This window comes from Lissotriton vulgaris, chromosome 9 (assembly GCF_964263255.1).
Source record: "Lissotriton vulgaris chromosome 9, aLisVul1.2, whole genome shotgun sequence".
NCBI lineage: Eukaryota > Metazoa > Chordata > Amphibia > Caudata > Salamandridae > Lissotriton > Lissotriton vulgaris.
The window spans coordinates 1,217,665,713-1,217,681,637 of record NC_141697.1 but is presented as its reverse complement, the minus strand read 5'-3'; the positions used below and the strand labels follow the sequence as shown (position 1 = coordinate 1,217,681,637).

The following is a 15,925-nucleotide window of genomic DNA, read 5'->3' as shown; positions in this document are numbered from 1 at the left end:
TGTGAATCGGGCCCTTGGCTATTTACGTCCTTGCATCAATGTCAGAATAAACAATTATCCTTCCGCACTGCTTTTAGCAACAGGACTCTCTTTTGAGCAGCTGTTTGTGCAGTGTAAATGCAGTCATTAATTCATTTAATTGTTAATTTGATTATTTAAGTATATTTTGTGATTTTTATGGTGCAATTTAATTTTAAGATATTTCTATTAATAATTTATTATTCAGGCGTGGGTTTTAGGGTTTGTAGAGCAATAGAGTGAGAAGTTGTTTATTGTAATTTAATTGGTATTTAATGATGGTAATTATTTCATTGGTTAATTGTTATTTTAATTATTTTATTGTATTGTTTTGATTTGTAGTCTTTATTTTAAATATTGTAGAGTTTATTTATAAACTTGAAATTTAGTTGTGGGTTGGTTAGGTTCATTGTAGAAGGGGGTACTTTCTGAAAATATTAATTATTCTTTTTACTTGTAATGAGTTTTTAAAACATTACTTGATAATTATTTATGTAATTTATTTAATTGACTATTTATGTCAATTATTTATTGTTTTTTAATTCTTTATTTGCTGATAAGCATATTTAATAATACTGTTTTTTAAATGAATGTTATATTTTTAATTTATTTTATTTGTTTTCGTTCATTACTATTTTACTGTTATTATTGTTTTATTTATAATTTATTTTAATTTAATTTTTGTTGTGTTTTTGGTAGTAGGGATGGAAGTGTAGTTATTTTACATTTTACATTTTACTTTGTTGTATATTTGTTAAATTATGTTTGTGGTATTATGTTTTATTTTGTATTACATTTAATTTATATATAATGCATATATTTTTATTATAAGTATGTTTTAAAAAATTTAGGTATTTTTATATTGTTAGGTATTTACATTTTTTCCAATGAGTAGGAACTGGAAAGGTGTATGTAACTCTTTCAATGTCTTTGCATTTGCTTAGGTTGGAGGGGTAATAGTTAATTTATAACACCCAAAGTCCCACACTTTCCCTTCAGTTGCATAGTTGGAGTGGAAAGAGTAATCATCAACCCACCAAAGTTCAGCACTTTCCTTACTGTTACTTAGATGGAGTGGGAATAGTAACTCTAAGATCTCCAACAATTTCCTCGATTTTGCTTACGCTGAAGTGGGAATACTTAATCTAACCCCTTCAAAGTCCAACATTGTCCCTTCTGTTGTTTAGATCGGTGTAGGAATAGTTAATCTAATCCCTCCTAAAACTAACACGTTCCCTATTGTTATTTAGATTGAAGTGAGAATAGTAAATCTAAACTCTCAAAGATCCAAAAGTTTTCCTGCGTTTTCTTACGTTGGAGTGACAATTGTAAATATAATCTCTCCAAAGTTTAACACTTAGCCAACTTTTGCTTACATTGTATTTAGAATCATAAACCTGACTCCTTTGTTATCCACCACTTTTCCTACTGTTGTTTATTTCTTTTATGTTTATATTATTGATAAAAAAGGTTTTTCAAATTAAATTAAATGAACTTTTTCTAATTTTGATATATGCTTTGTTAATATAGGATTGTTAAATTTATGATTTTGTTAATATTTTGAATGCAATGTTTTATTGTTTAAATACTTTTTATATGTTTAATACATATACATTGTTTGCATATCTAGTTCATGTTATTAATGTAAAATCTGTTTGTTATTTTCATTTTTAAATTGCTTCATATATGTTTTTCTTATATAGGTTTGTTTACTGTTCCTAAAAGCTGTTTCATCATATTTACCTCAAGATCTTGGTAGTTTGCCATACGAAGTATTTAAACTCTACATTTTTGGAGACAATATTTTTGACACAATATTCTAGATGTCACAATTCTGTTATCAATATTCTGTCATGCAACACACAGAACCATATATTATTGTTACCATCTATAGTGTTGGGAAACTGTGCCAAAGGTGGTTGGTGAAATTTGACCAAAAGTTTGTGAAAAAAACATGAAGGAAATATATTAATTTAAATGAATTTCTTTCTGGTACAGTTCTTGTATAAAAAAGAGAAATGTTCTTCCTGTTTTAACTTGTGGTTTGACACAAAGAAGTGTTGCTTACTGAAAAAGAAGCTGCTGTCTATAAAGAAGTAGTATATGATACCTTTTCTGTCATAGGGAAAAGTTTTCTCACATTATATAAACATATTTATTCAGTTTTTACTATAACTTTGTCAGCTCTGAAGCCTATTGGAGAGAACTACACTAGTTTGAGAACAAGCTTAGATGTGTGCCATTACACATTTACGTCAGATTCTGCAAATGCTTACATCACATAGGGTATTCTGGCACCTTCTTAATGGAGCTGCAGTCTTTGCATCTTACAATCTCACTTTATGTCACCACTACTTCACCTACAAGGATGCATTCTACAATTATCCTGTTTGTCCTACAAATAGAAGTGACACATTTTTCTCCAGCTGATGATCCTAACTTAGGTGTCGATTAGGATGGCGGACGGACATGCGTCCGTCCGCCACCCCCGAGGTGGAGGGACCGTCCGCAGGGCAGCGGCGTTCCCTCCATAGGAGTTAGGATGTGACCGCCACCCTGGCGGTCACATCCTGTATATTTAACATTGCGGCGGGTGCTGCTTAAAGCAGCACCCGCCGCAAAGATAAAAATGCATGCTTTGCATGTGCATGCACAAAGCGGCAGGCACCGCTTGGTGCCTGCCGCTTTCTGCATGCACATGCAGGGGGGTACCATAGGTACCCCCCATGCGCAACCCCACCCCCCAACATCCTGGGGGCCCGCAAGGGGCCCCCAGAAGCAAAGGTCCACATGCTTTTCCACGGCGGAATATCCGGCGCGGAAAAGCATGTCTCCCCACCCATCATAATATGGCTGACGGTGTCTTGCAGACACCGCCACCATATTGTGGTCCACACCCCGCGGATCAGCGGCAGATGGACCTGCCCTCCGCCGCTGATCCCACCGCCATCATAATCTGGCGGTGGGTATTTTCAAGAACCGCGGCGGTGAATCCGCATCCTCCGGGCCGGCGTTGGCTTCCACCGGCCCGGAGGATGCGGATTCACCGCCATCATAATCGACCCCGAAATATGGTTGATACAATGGGCTGTTTCTATGTCCATCACTTCTCCCTTTTAGGGTTGCACGTGACAAACATCAGTGGGGTGATATGAACCTATGCATACTACGTTGCTGGGAACTTCTGTTTCAATTACATTGCTGATGTGACGATGCCTCTGTCCTTGAAATCACATCTTTGTACATTAATCCTTTAGCACATTCACTACTATGTGACGCTATCACTTTCAGGACCCTGAGCTTGCTTGCAAGCTACTTGCTGCATCTACATCTGTTATGTCTTCATTCCTATATTCTTCTCAACAATGGTGGCTACGTTTTCAGAACTAATGCCTCAAGTTGTTGGATGATTCAAGGTTATGTTTATCTACTTACTGTTCAAAGAACTCTAATAGTAATGTCGTGGGGTGGGACATTGTACCTTTCCCCAGTAAGTGGTTCTAATGTTCCAGTTTGTCCAAGGCGAAACAGATTCCTTCTAGCCTTGATAAAATGAATAGGCTTTTAACTAATGCAAAAAGAAGTTAATTTAACTTCTTCAGTGTAAACTTTTGACTCTCAGACACCATGGTCTGCAGTAGAGATACATCTTCTAAACCCTCAGGTCACGATTTGCAAACTCTTTGTGACAGGCTCGTGTCACTTTGGTAACGCACACCTGATGCAAAGTGTTATGCTGCGATCGACTATCAGGATTGTGTAGTGTTCCAAAGTAAAGCAAAGTTGTGCTTTGCACTGCTTTGTGTTACTTGTGTGTCAAGGGGGTATTCCATTGCTGTTATTTAATTCATCAAGTTTTTTCACAAAATTAAGGTCAAAGTTCTACAAAAGACAAGGCATCAAGGTTACCAAATTGTCTGCGGACCAGAATTCAAAGGAAAAATACTGTGTCACAGACAATACAGCTCGAAGTGGTTAAAACACTGTAGACCTTAAATCTTTTTTATAACATTTGTTGAATAGGTTAATAATGAAATAGATCCCTACACTACATGTAAACCCAGTTTGGACCTAGCCATATACAAACCGGGGTGGCATTGTGAGCAAAATAACAATGGATTAAACTCAGATCTCTTGACTGGGGGTGAGTGTTTGATAAGTTTCAGCACTCCACCCATCATTTTGTTGAGTTTGTTATGTTCGCACTAAGTGGGCAAGGGTATGCTCAGACATGGGTCCCTTGCTCGTTGTACCTGGATTCAAGCTAGCGTGGATGATGAGGGGTTGATACCTCGAACCTGGTCTCAGGATGCTTGTTTCTAGTCCAGGGAGGACCTGGCCTGGCAGTTTGGGCTGGACTGTTCCCATGAGGAACAGGTTCAAGACTGATTTGCGTATGGCTGGGTCCAAACCGGGATTGCATGGTGAGCAAAAGAACAATGGATTTAACCCAGATCTCTAACTGGAGTGAGTGTTTGAAAAGTTTCAGCATTCCATCCATCATCTTGTTGTGTTTGCTAGAAATGATTAAGGCATACTTATCTCCCATGCATACATACCTTACACTATTCTTCTTTGCAAATTGTAACATTGTATGCTTTTGGAATTGTGCAAAATGTTTACCCACTGCATTTTGCCCATATATATGTGGGCTGGACTTCATTTAGCCAACACTGCACCAAGAAAACTTTGTATAGAATACATTGATTTTTCACTACTGTGTAATAGTGAATGGAGTTAACAGATTTTGAGCTGGTTTGGTGCTTACATAATATGAAATAGAACAATCTGATTTTGCCACAAGCTTAGGGCTTGATTCAGAGTTTATCTAGTGCAAATGTCTTTTCCGCCGGTGATGGATTTACCACTATTGCGGGGGAATGTAGAGTGCTCTGCCACTGCAGTAGTTTGGAGATACATCCAGTTTAGAAAGCAGATCCAACCACCATAAAAGTCACTTTTTACAAACAACGCTTTGCCATTCTCTTACCATTGGCCATCAGAAACTTTGGTGCTAGGTCGACATTCCACTCTCTGCCTCGTCCCATCGTGTCTGGCGATCCAACCGCATTAAACATTCTGTAGAGCTGCAGAAACAAATTCAATATGGATCACATAGTCAACCTAAAAAGTAATCATTGAACAAGAGCAGGTGTAGAGCCAAGCTGTACTACCTGTGCCTGCCTGCATCTATTCAGGTATGAGTCCCTCTCCCCATGGCCTGATTGGTAACAGAGACAAGGAAGGTTGCCTGTGAGGTGATGAGTGAGTTACTGCTTTCAGGGTAGGATGGACTGAAAGATCTACCTCTTTTCCTCCTTAGACCAAACCACTTTTCAGAACCCCTTAACGAGCCAGGAAACCATCTGGAATGGGAGCCTTTGTATCATCTTCTCCAAAGATGAAAGTACTATTGTTGACTTCTTGGCAGCACAGTAGGCCCAGGCATTTCTATAATCACATCTTATAATTTCCTTTTGCTTTTCTAAGAACACCAAACCATGACCATGAGAACTTTGTTGAACCTTTCCCTGAGTTCACAGTCTCTTTGGTGGCGACAGCGAGACAAATGTGCGCTCAAGTTCATGATTCTCCAGAAACTACATAACTTGATCCATAGGAAGCTCAATACATTTATTATTCATAAAACACCCCTTTCAGTTTTACAAATATCTAAATTTACTTCATTTGTAAAGTCAATCACATTCTCACAAGGTTGCCCACAACATAATTTCCTCAGTATAGCCCGTATGGATATTGTAAAATAGCTTAAAAGCTTCTCCCAAACTGGTTCTTCACTAGTCATTCCTCTTACATATATGGTCTCATTTCCTCCAAATCCTTTCTCACTACCTTCCCTCCCAGAACTTTCTGCAACTATTGCTCCTGTGCACTCTACCATTTATCAGTAAGATTTCCTTCACCTTTTACTGGTATTTGTGATAAAAGAATCAGCAGTTTCAATGCTTTACCCAAGTACGTGGTAAACAGTGCACAAGCCCATTCACTGTTTCATTTAAGTTCTGCCTAAATATCCTGATGTCCTTTGCATACTATTTGCTGTAAGTAACATATTTGACAAGATTGCTCTGATACAGTTTGTGCCCCACAGAAATTACCCTTAGTGATTTGCACCCTACAAACATCCTTCCTTCTCCACAACAGGATCTTGGTCCTCTGTTGGTTCTCTGTTGGTCCTCTGTTCATGCTCTGTTGGTCCTCTGTTGCTCCTCTGTTGGCGATCTGTTGGTGCTCTGTTGCTTCTCTGTTGGTCCTCCGCTAGTGCTCTGTTGCTCCCCTGTTGGTCCTCTTTTGGTGCTCTGTTGGTCCTCTGTTGCTCCTCTGTTGGTTCTCTGTTGGTCCTCTGTTGGTTCTCTGTTGGTGCTCTGTTGGTCCTCTGTTGCTCCTTAGTTGCTCCTCTGTTGGCGCTCTGCTGATGCTCTGTTGGTCTTCTGTTGGTCCTCTGTTGGTCCTCTGTTGGTCCTCTGTTGCTCCTCTGTTGGTCCTCTGTTGGTTCTCTGTTGGTCCTCTGTTGGTGCTCTGTTGGTTCTCTGTTGGTCCTCTGTTGGTCCTCTGTTGGTCCTCTGTTGCTCCTCTGTTGCTCCTCTGTTGGTGCTCTGTTGGTGCTCTGTTGGTGCTCTGTTGGTGCTCTGTTGCTCCTCTGTTGGTCCTCTGTTGGTACTCTGTTGGTGCTCTGTTGGTTCTCTGTTGCTCCTCTGTTGGTCCTCTGTTGCTCCTCTGTTGGTGCTCTGTTGGTTCTCTGTTGGTCCTCTGTTGGTTCTCTGTTGGTGCTCTGTTGGTCCTCTGTTGCTCCATCATTGGATTACAATCCTCGAGGGGTTGGATACATTTTTCGACGCATCTTCAAACATGTCTCAATACATTTTATTTCATCTAAATTGCATTCTTTTTCATCAACTGTTACAGGTATTAAGTTTAACCATAAAGGTTTTTGCAGATCTTGCATACATGCATGTGAGTCTCAAGGACTGTCAGAGCTCACCCTTATTCATATGTGTAGGGGCATCAACCAGCCATTGTAGGCCGCATCTCACTGCGCCCCACTGCTAGAGTCCACATCTATCACAAGTTTATTGTATTTAACTCAAAACTTTCCTTAACCTCCTACTACGTTCTGCTTCATCCATTCTCGGGATCTGTACCATAGCCTGAAAATATCTCATTGTGTCTTGTTCCTTACATAAAGCACTCATTAATAACTGAAAACACAGCTCCTACAGAGACCTGGTAAAAAGGTTTACACTTAAATTACAAACACCAAATGTAGATATATCCGCGGTCAGTGGTCTGCACTCATAATGCAACTGTATTTGGTGAAAAGTTTAACTTAGTGGTGAAAAACCCCTTGGCTAATCTCGTTTGGCCTAACATTTCTTCTACTTTAGGCAATGCAGATCTATCAGTCCATATGTTCCCGTTTGACAAAGGTCAAAGGTTAACTGTTCTTCTAGTTCTATGTTTCTGTCAACTCCAATTTTTAGGTATTGCCTACAAACAGCTTTTTAGGTCTCGGCCTGCGTAGGCTGCGCTTGCGCAGTCTCGCCGGCGAGATCATATGTTTCTTAGTGTGGGGCTTGAACCCGACCCTCTTCTCCATTGGCTGGCTTCCTAAACGGAGGCCAGCCATTGAAGAAGACGGAAGTCTGTTCATTGAAGCCCCGGATTTTTTGGATTGAGGGGCGTGTTTTTTTAGGTTCTTTCTCTCCTCTTCCCATTGGCTGGAATTTTACATTCCAGCCAATGGGAAGAGGAGCGAAAGAAAAACATGCCCCCCGTCCGAAAATGACGGTGCGTTTCTCCGAGGCATATCTGCTTGTCCTCGGAGAAACATGGTGGTCTGGAGTGCTCCTTTCTTGTTGAAATGTGTGCCTAAAGCAACAAACACATGAAGAAATCACCTAAAAAGTGTCTCACTTCTGTTTAATTATTTCTGAATGTGTATTAAAGCAAACGGAGGAATAATTAATTGTCATGTTACAAAAACGAATGATCGTTTTAATTTAGACACATTCTATTTTAAACAAATGGGTGGAGCTCTTTAGGGATTGGCTCTTATGGGAGAATGCTAGCTAGCGGTCAGCCTGTTTGACCCCCGATGTGTGTCTGGCACTAGAGGGTAGGTAGGTCCGAGGAAAAGGTGTGTGCTGCTCCGGTTAAACAGTTTTTGTTTGGCTGGCACCGGTGGATGAGGCGCGAAGCCTGGGATGATGACGGGCTGGGTAGACCTGGGTGTGTCGCTGTTACCAAAGGGCGACGTTTGAAGATTATGAATATGTGGATCTCAGCTTGGCGGGCCGAGATGGGGTCTGATGCCCAAGGTGCAGCTGGCATACGTCTGTGGCTTACACTTGATTATTGTGCCCCATTACCATGCTCTCTCCTCCCTCTTCTGCCACGCTCTCTTCTTCCCTGGCAGACTATATCAGCCAGGGCCATGCCTTGTTGTCTTTTGGGAGGGATTGGCAGATTGTCGCTCTCTTGCAGGTGCGTCCCCCGGTGGCTGCTTGCTGAACTGCCTTCTGTCGAGTTCAGGCAGAACCCCCCATTCCCTGTTCTGCCAAAGCCCGGTGCCAGAGCCGGCGCCCGTGGCCGCGTCAAACCCCCGAGGCCTGTGTCGAGGCGGTGCCGCCTCCGGTGGAGCCGCATACCGGAGGAGTCAGACCCGAACCGGCTGCCCTTCGAGCCCAGATTCCTTCAGAAGGCAACTTCCAGTCGGGCGAAGTTTGTTGTGATGGAGCGGAGCAGCCAGGTGTTGTAGTTATACAGTGAGTGTTTGTCTGTCGGAGGCGTGCTGAGCCCGGATATGCAGGACGGAGAGCTGGCCCCCACGCGGCCACCCCTCCGGCCCCGAACAGGTGGGCACTGGCTTATTTTATAATACTGGGCGGGTGAAATGCGGAGTCTGTGCTGGGTGAGGGCGAGGTTTAGTCGAACGGCTGGGATGAACCTGAATCTCTCAGCCCTGGTATGGTACTCAGCACCTTCACTAAGCCCTACACCCTTTATTCACCGCTGCACTGGACATTGGCATCACCACCCACCTCAGGACCTCTGCAGTAATCACTCACAACTACACCGTGGCTGGTTCCCGTCACTAAACACTGGATCTGAACACCCGCCACTCACCGCTGGATCTGAGCACCCGCCACTCACCCCTGGATTTGAGCACCAGCCACTCACCTCTGGACTAGAGCACCCCCCCACTCACCCCTAGACATGAGCACCCGCCACTCACCCCTGGACTAGAGCACCCCCCACTCACCCCTGGACCTGAGCACCTGCCACTTACCCCTGCACCTGAGCACCCGCCACTCACCCCCAGATCTGAGCGCCCGCCACTCACCCCTGGAACTGAGCACCTGCCACTCACCCCTGGACCAGAGCACCCCCCACTCACCCCTAGATCTGAACTCTTTAAGTATCATGGTAACATTGCATTTTATAAGTTAACTATCAATATTCTTGGTGTATATGTTGCAATGAGCTGCATGCTATTAAGGTAAAGTGTTTTCTGTCTCGTATAGTAGCGGAATGTCAGTTGTCTCTATGTTGAAGGACTTCATGAAGTAAACCCAAATGAGGTACCAGCAGTAGTTTCCGCATCTTGTTGCTCTCTGTGTGCGAAATACCTCTTGTGGGCATATACAAACAGTGGGCTCACAGCCAGCACATTGCTTACCATTTTCTGGTTTTTATTATCACTCTCTTTTGCTCGCTTCTTATTCAATTACATCACTTCCTCTTCTTGTGTTTTTCCCTCCCCTGGAGCATAGCCTCATTACCAGCCTTCAGATTGGCTGACTTCTGAACTTTCGCTGCTTGCATGTAGGGAACTACTTTTTTCTTTTTGATTAAACACTCCAAGAAAATGCGTGTGTTTTCTTGGCATCTTTAGGGTGCTGATTACACCTCCGCAAAATGCCCGATCCCGTTGGGTTTTGCATTTCATTTTTGGGGGAGGTCCCAGCAGGTACCATGTGCTGCTGGGCTGCTCGCAATCCAAAAAACACTTTTGCGCCTCTGCACCTGCCTCGTACTGCCAGCTCCCTGTTGCTTCATCTTCCATCCCCCACTGCCCCTTTGTCACTCCCACACCCCTCATAGTCAAGTCAGTCATTGATGAAATTGTAATGTTTTTGGATGGCCCAGCAGCTGCCAGCTGCTTTGCTATCCAGAAATAACTTTCACACAAATAACATTTAATTTCTTTCATTTACTGATTGAAGTTGCATCTGCCATCTTCCACTGGTAAACAACAAAAGAAAACGGTGTTTGCATCATTCCATAGGCACCCGCCTACTGAATAATGCAGCTGCATCATCGTGCCTTTTCCATGTTTTTATCTTTTTGTTGGTTTTGCATAGCATCAGCTTAAAAGAGACCCTTTGGCTTAGTCAGTGCTTGTTTAAGTGTGCATTTAAACTCCTGCCTATCTGATAATGAAACAATCCTCATGCAACACACAGTGGGTGTGGCATTATCCTCGCTGTAGAAGATACACACTGTCTCCAGACATGAGGGAATTCAATAGTTGATTTAAAATGTCTCTCAGGCCAGTCTATAAAAGGTGAGTCCAGTATTCTTTATCAAAAGTAGTATACTTTTGGTGGCCTGATTGTTACATAAATGTTTTGTCCTCTCTCTTCCATAGGTTAACAGTCTGATCCCCTGTGAGTGGAACATAAATAGCTGAGGGAAGAATTGAGGTGGCGGAGGACTCAAAATTAGTACTCCAAAAAGGGGGCATACCTGATAGAACAATCGTGAAACGTGAACGTGAAAAAGTCTTTTATTGTTCGATTATTTAAAATCATTACAATATACTAACAATATAAAAAATTATCTAAAAAACAGATAAGTTAAATTCACTAGATGTTACTACGAACTAGTAGAGCATAAACCTTAAAAATCGTGTCACATTCTAGATATACAGTTTAAGTCCATTGTTTTTTAAATGGAAGGTATGTCCGCGGCACCCGTGCTTCCGGGCCGACTGTTTTCTTTATGAGGCTCTATTTTCCCGGACAGTGCAGCTCGAATTAGTTCTATGAATTTCCCCAGCCGTGCAACTGTTTGAGTTGAGGTTGAAGAAAAACACAAGTCAGAGATTTCCCTGCATCGTGTGAAGCCCTGAGCTCTGCAGATTGGGGTGACCAAACGGTGCCTCTCACTAGCTAACTTTGGACAACCACACAACAAATGGAGCCAGGATTCCTGATGGTAATTGCAGAGTCTGCATGCTGCTAATTTATCCGGGCGGGCCCAGCTTTGATTAAAATCCACGATGGGTAATGCGAGGAGCCTCATGTAAGTGATCTTTTTTCGAGATTGGACAGATAGTGCTTCCTCAAGATAAGGCTGTGATTTTCCCACTTTATAGGAGGCATCCAATGTAGAAAGGTTTGGATGGTGATGCAGACTTTCCAGGTCTCTTACGTGTGATGCGTGCTTGACCTGTCTGTTCACAGCTCTTTTCCATGCAGCTATTGAAATATTAGCGTTGTCCAGGTTTTGCAACACTATTTCTAGCAGTTTTGTGGCTGCTGACAATTGCGCTTGCCATGGGGATCCGCTTTCTTCGAAGATTGTTTTGATTTGCGCTTTCAAGGCTGTTGCTGGAGCTTGCAGGGTACTAATGTAGTATTTGATAGTGTCGCCTAGGCAGGAAATATCTGGGCGAGATAGACCCAGCTCCAGCCTTACTCTGGCTCTCCTGGCCTGTCGTGGGATGCCTAATACTTTCTTGTATACGGAAATTTGGTAACTCATGAAAAAGTTAGTGAGGGCGCTAGGAAAGTTTAAGTGGCCGTACTTGACTGATAGGACAATCAAGGAAGGCAAATAAGAGCTCCCAAGTGCTCATGGGGGGAGATTTGTGAGAGCAAAAGGCTGAGAAAAACACCTATGATCTAAGGACAGAGAAGGTAGGAAAGTGCCCTGAGCTGAGCCTTGAGGGTATCCCACTGCAGGCGGCCACTTTGTAATGAGATCAAAGGCTTGAAAAAGTGCAAGAGGCAGAACACTTAAAATGAAGAGGTTAGCAGTGCAGTCACTGAGTAGAAGAAGAATTTGAGAGGGTGGCTCCAATGTGAGGTAGAGGGTCCATATCTTGCATCAGATGGAGCAGAACTAGATATTTCCACAGTGTATAATTGTACTCAATGTATCAATGTAGTGCTCCTCACGACCAGTTTCATGCAGAGGGGTGCTTCTCCCCTCTAAAGGTGTGTAATATTCAATCACAGTGGGGCAACAATAAACATTCAGAACCAAAAACTAAATTATTACAACCTTATCTGCATAATCAACCTAAAGGGAAAATAATTCCAATACGAAAAGTTAGTGTGTACAACATTGACCCAAATTGATGTTCTTTGGGGGGAGAAAACATTCTTTGTTATTACATGCTGTCTTAAAATAACATATATTAACATAAAAAAACTCCATGTGATCTGAGCAAGTTCTATTGAGATCATCAATGTCCCCCACACTCATCTGTACACACTGGGTTGGGTACCGCTTGCAGGGCTTAGGTCGTTAAAGGTTCTCACCTCCTCCAGGGGGTGATGGAGGCACTCACATGTACACACTGGGTTGGGTACCGCAGGCAGGGCTTATGTAGTTAAAAGGTTCTCACTTCCTCCAGGGGGGTGATGGAGGCGCACTCACATGTACGCCCTGGGTTGGGTACCGCAGGCAGGGCTCAGGTAGATTAAAGGTTCTCACCTCCTCCAGGGGGTGATGGAGGCCCTCACCTGTGCAAACTGGGCTGGGTACCACTTGCAGGGCTCAGGTAGTTGAACAGTTCTCACCTCCTCCAGGGGGTGATGTAGGCACACTTATGTACACACTGGGTTGGGTACCGCTTGCAGGGCTCAGGTAGTTAAAAGGTTCTCACCTCCTCCAGGGGGGTGATGGAGGCGCACTCACATGTACACGGTGGGTTGGGTACCGCTTGCAGGGTTCAGGTAGATTAAAGGTTCTCACCTCCTCCAGGGGGTGATGGAGGCGCACTCACATGTACAGACTGGGTTAGGTTCCGCATGCAGGGTTCAGGTAGTTAAAGGTTCTTACCTCCTCCAGGGGGTGATGGGGGCACACTCACCTGTGCACACTGGGTTGGGTACCGCTTGCAGGGCTCAGGTAGTTTAAAGGTTCTCACCTCCTCCAGGGGGTGATGGAGGCACACTCACCTGTGCACACTGGGGTGGGTACAGCTTGCAGGGCTCAGGTAGTTAAAAGGTTCTCACCTCCTCCAGGGGGTGATGGAGGCACACTCACATGTACACACTGGGTTGGGTACCGCTTGCAGGTTTCGGTAGTTAAAAGGTTCTCACCTCCTCCAGGGGGTGATGGAGGCACTCACCTGTGCACACTGGGTTGGGTACCGCTTACAGGGCTCAGGTAGATTAAAGGTTCTCGCCTCCTCCAGGGGGTGATGGGGGCACACTCACCTGTGCACACTGGGTTGGGTACCGCTTGCAGGGCTCAGGTAGTTAAAAGGTCCTCACCTCCTCCAGGGGGTGATGGAGGCACACTCACCTGTGCACACTGGGTGGGTACAGCTTGCAGGGCTCAGGTAGTTAAAAGGTTCTCACCTCCTCCAGGGGGTGATGGAGGCACACTCACATGTACAGACTGGGTCGGGTACCGCTTGCAGGGCTCAGGTAGATTAAAGGTTCTCACCTCCTCCAGGGGGGTGATGGAGGCACACTCACATGTACAGACTGGGTTGGGTACTGCTTGCAGGGCTCAGGTAGTTAAAGGTTCTCACCTTCTTCAGGGGGGTGATGGAGGCACACTCACATGTACAGACTGGGTTGGGTACTGCTTGCAGGGCTCAGGTAGTTAAAGGTTCTCACCTCCTCCAGGGGGGTGATGGAGGCACACTCATATGTACACACTGGCTTGGGTAGCGCTTGCAGGGCTCAGGTAGTTAAAGGTTCTCACCTCCTCCAGGGGGGTGATGGAGGCACACTCACATGTACGGACTGGGTTGGGTACTGCTTGCAGGGCTCAGGTAGTTAAAGGTTCTCACCTCCTCCAGGGGGTGATGGAGGCACACTCACATGTACACACTGGGTTGGGTATCGCAGGCAGGGCTCAGGTAGTGAAAAGGTTCTCACCTCCTCCAGGGGGGTGATGGAGGCACACTCACATGTACAGACTGGGTTGGGTACCGCTTGCAGGGCTCAGGTAGTTAAAGGTTATCACCTCCTCCAGGGGGGTGATGGAGGCACACTCATATGTACACACTGGCTTGGGTAGCGCTTGCAGGGCTCAGGTAGTTAAAGGTTCTCACCTCCTCCAGGGGGGTGATGGAGGCACACTCACATGTACAGACTGGGTTGGGTACTGCTTGCAGGGCTCAGGTAGTTAAAGGTTCTCACCTCCTCCAGGGGGTGATGGAGGCACTCACATGTACACACTGGGTTGGGTACCGCAGGCAGGGCTCAGGTAGTGAAAAGGTTCTCACCTCCTCCAGGGGGGTGATGGAGGCGCACTCCCCTCCGTAGTACGGGTTCCGGTCCAAGTGCAGAACCTTCTTTCCGTTCACTGACATCAGTCCGGACAGCACACATTCCTGGGAACGTTAACGACAAACAAATATCATATTATTCTGATTTCACCGGAAATAACAAGCATTGGTAGCTTCTTGCTCCGAGTGGGCAGGAGTTCCCAGTTCTGCCTGTCTCACCTAAGTGCACCTGACTTTGTCGCTAACTATATTGCTATATGTCAGGTACCCTTGTTAGTTGCTGAAAAGCAGTTGACATAGTACACTTGCTGAGCCCTGCACACATATTAACATACTACACGTCCCTACACTGTTAGCCTGGGGCGAACAAAGCGATACAAATGGGGATGATGGATGGAGCGTTTGAGCAAATCAAACACTCACCCCCAGTCAACTGATCTGGGTTTAATCCATCACCATTCTTTAGCTCACTCAGCCACCCCAGTTCAGACATGGCCATATGCAAATCAGTCTGATTGATTCCGGTCCAGGAAAGACATGGCTTGGCAGTTCAGGTTGGACTTTTCCCATGAGGCACAGGGTCAGACTGATTTGCATATGGCCATGTCTGAACTGGGGTGGGGTGGGGTGCAACAAAAATGATGGATTTAGGCCCAGATCTCTGTACTGGGGTGAGTGTATGACATTGTTCTGCATTCTGTCCATCAACTGTTGTTTTTGCATTTGTCACCCGAGTGGGATGGGTATGCTCAGACGTGAGTCCCGTGCTTTCCACACCACTGGAGTCAAGCTATCCTGGCTGAAGACGGCTGATAGCCAGAAACCGGTCCTAGGATGCTTGATTCCGGCCCAGGAAAGACATGGCTTGGCAGTTCGGGCTGGACTGTTCCCATGAGGCACAGGGTCAGACTGATTTGCATATGGCCATGTCTGAACTGCGGTGGTGTGGAGTGCAATAAACCGATGGATTTAGGCCCAGATCTCTGTACTGGGGTAAGTGTATGACATTGTTCTGCATTCTGTCCATCAACTGTTGTTTTTGCATTTGTCACCCCGAGTGGGATGGGTATGCTCAGACGTGAGTCCCATGCTCTCCACACCACTGGAGTCAAGCTATCCTGGCTGAAGACGGCTGATATCCGGAAACTGGTCCTAGGATGCTTGATTCCGGTCCAGGAAAGACATGGCTTGGCAGTTCGGGCTGGACTGTTCCCATGAGGTACAATGTCAGACTGATTTGCATATGGCCATGTCTGAACTGGGGTGGTGTGGAGTGCAAAAATACGATGGATTTAGGCCCAGATCTCTGTACTGGGGTGAGTGTATGACATTGTTCTGCATTCTGTCCATAAACTGTTGTTTTTGCATTTGTCACCCCGAGTGGGATGGGTATGCTCAGACGTGAGT

General features: G+C 44.8%; 1 protein-coding gene across 1 annotated transcript in view; it reads right to left on the bottom strand.

Moving 5' to 3' along the window:
• Nucleotides 1–14,620, bottom strand: part of LOC147693074 (rab GDP dissociation inhibitor alpha-like) — a 61,739-nt gene extending 47,119 nt beyond the window's left edge. The window contains exons 1-2 of the mRNA XM_086936877.1: nt 14,516–14,620; nt 5,009–5,105 (exon numbers count right to left, since the gene is read on the bottom strand). Of these exons, the coding sequence (XP_086793003.1) occupies nt 5,009–5,105; nt 14,516–14,602 (184 nt within the window). The 5' untranslated portion in view covers nt 14,603–14,620. The remainder of the gene's footprint in view (nt 1–5,008; nt 5,106–14,515) is intronic.
• Nucleotides 14,621–15,925: the final 1,305 nt, after the last annotated feature.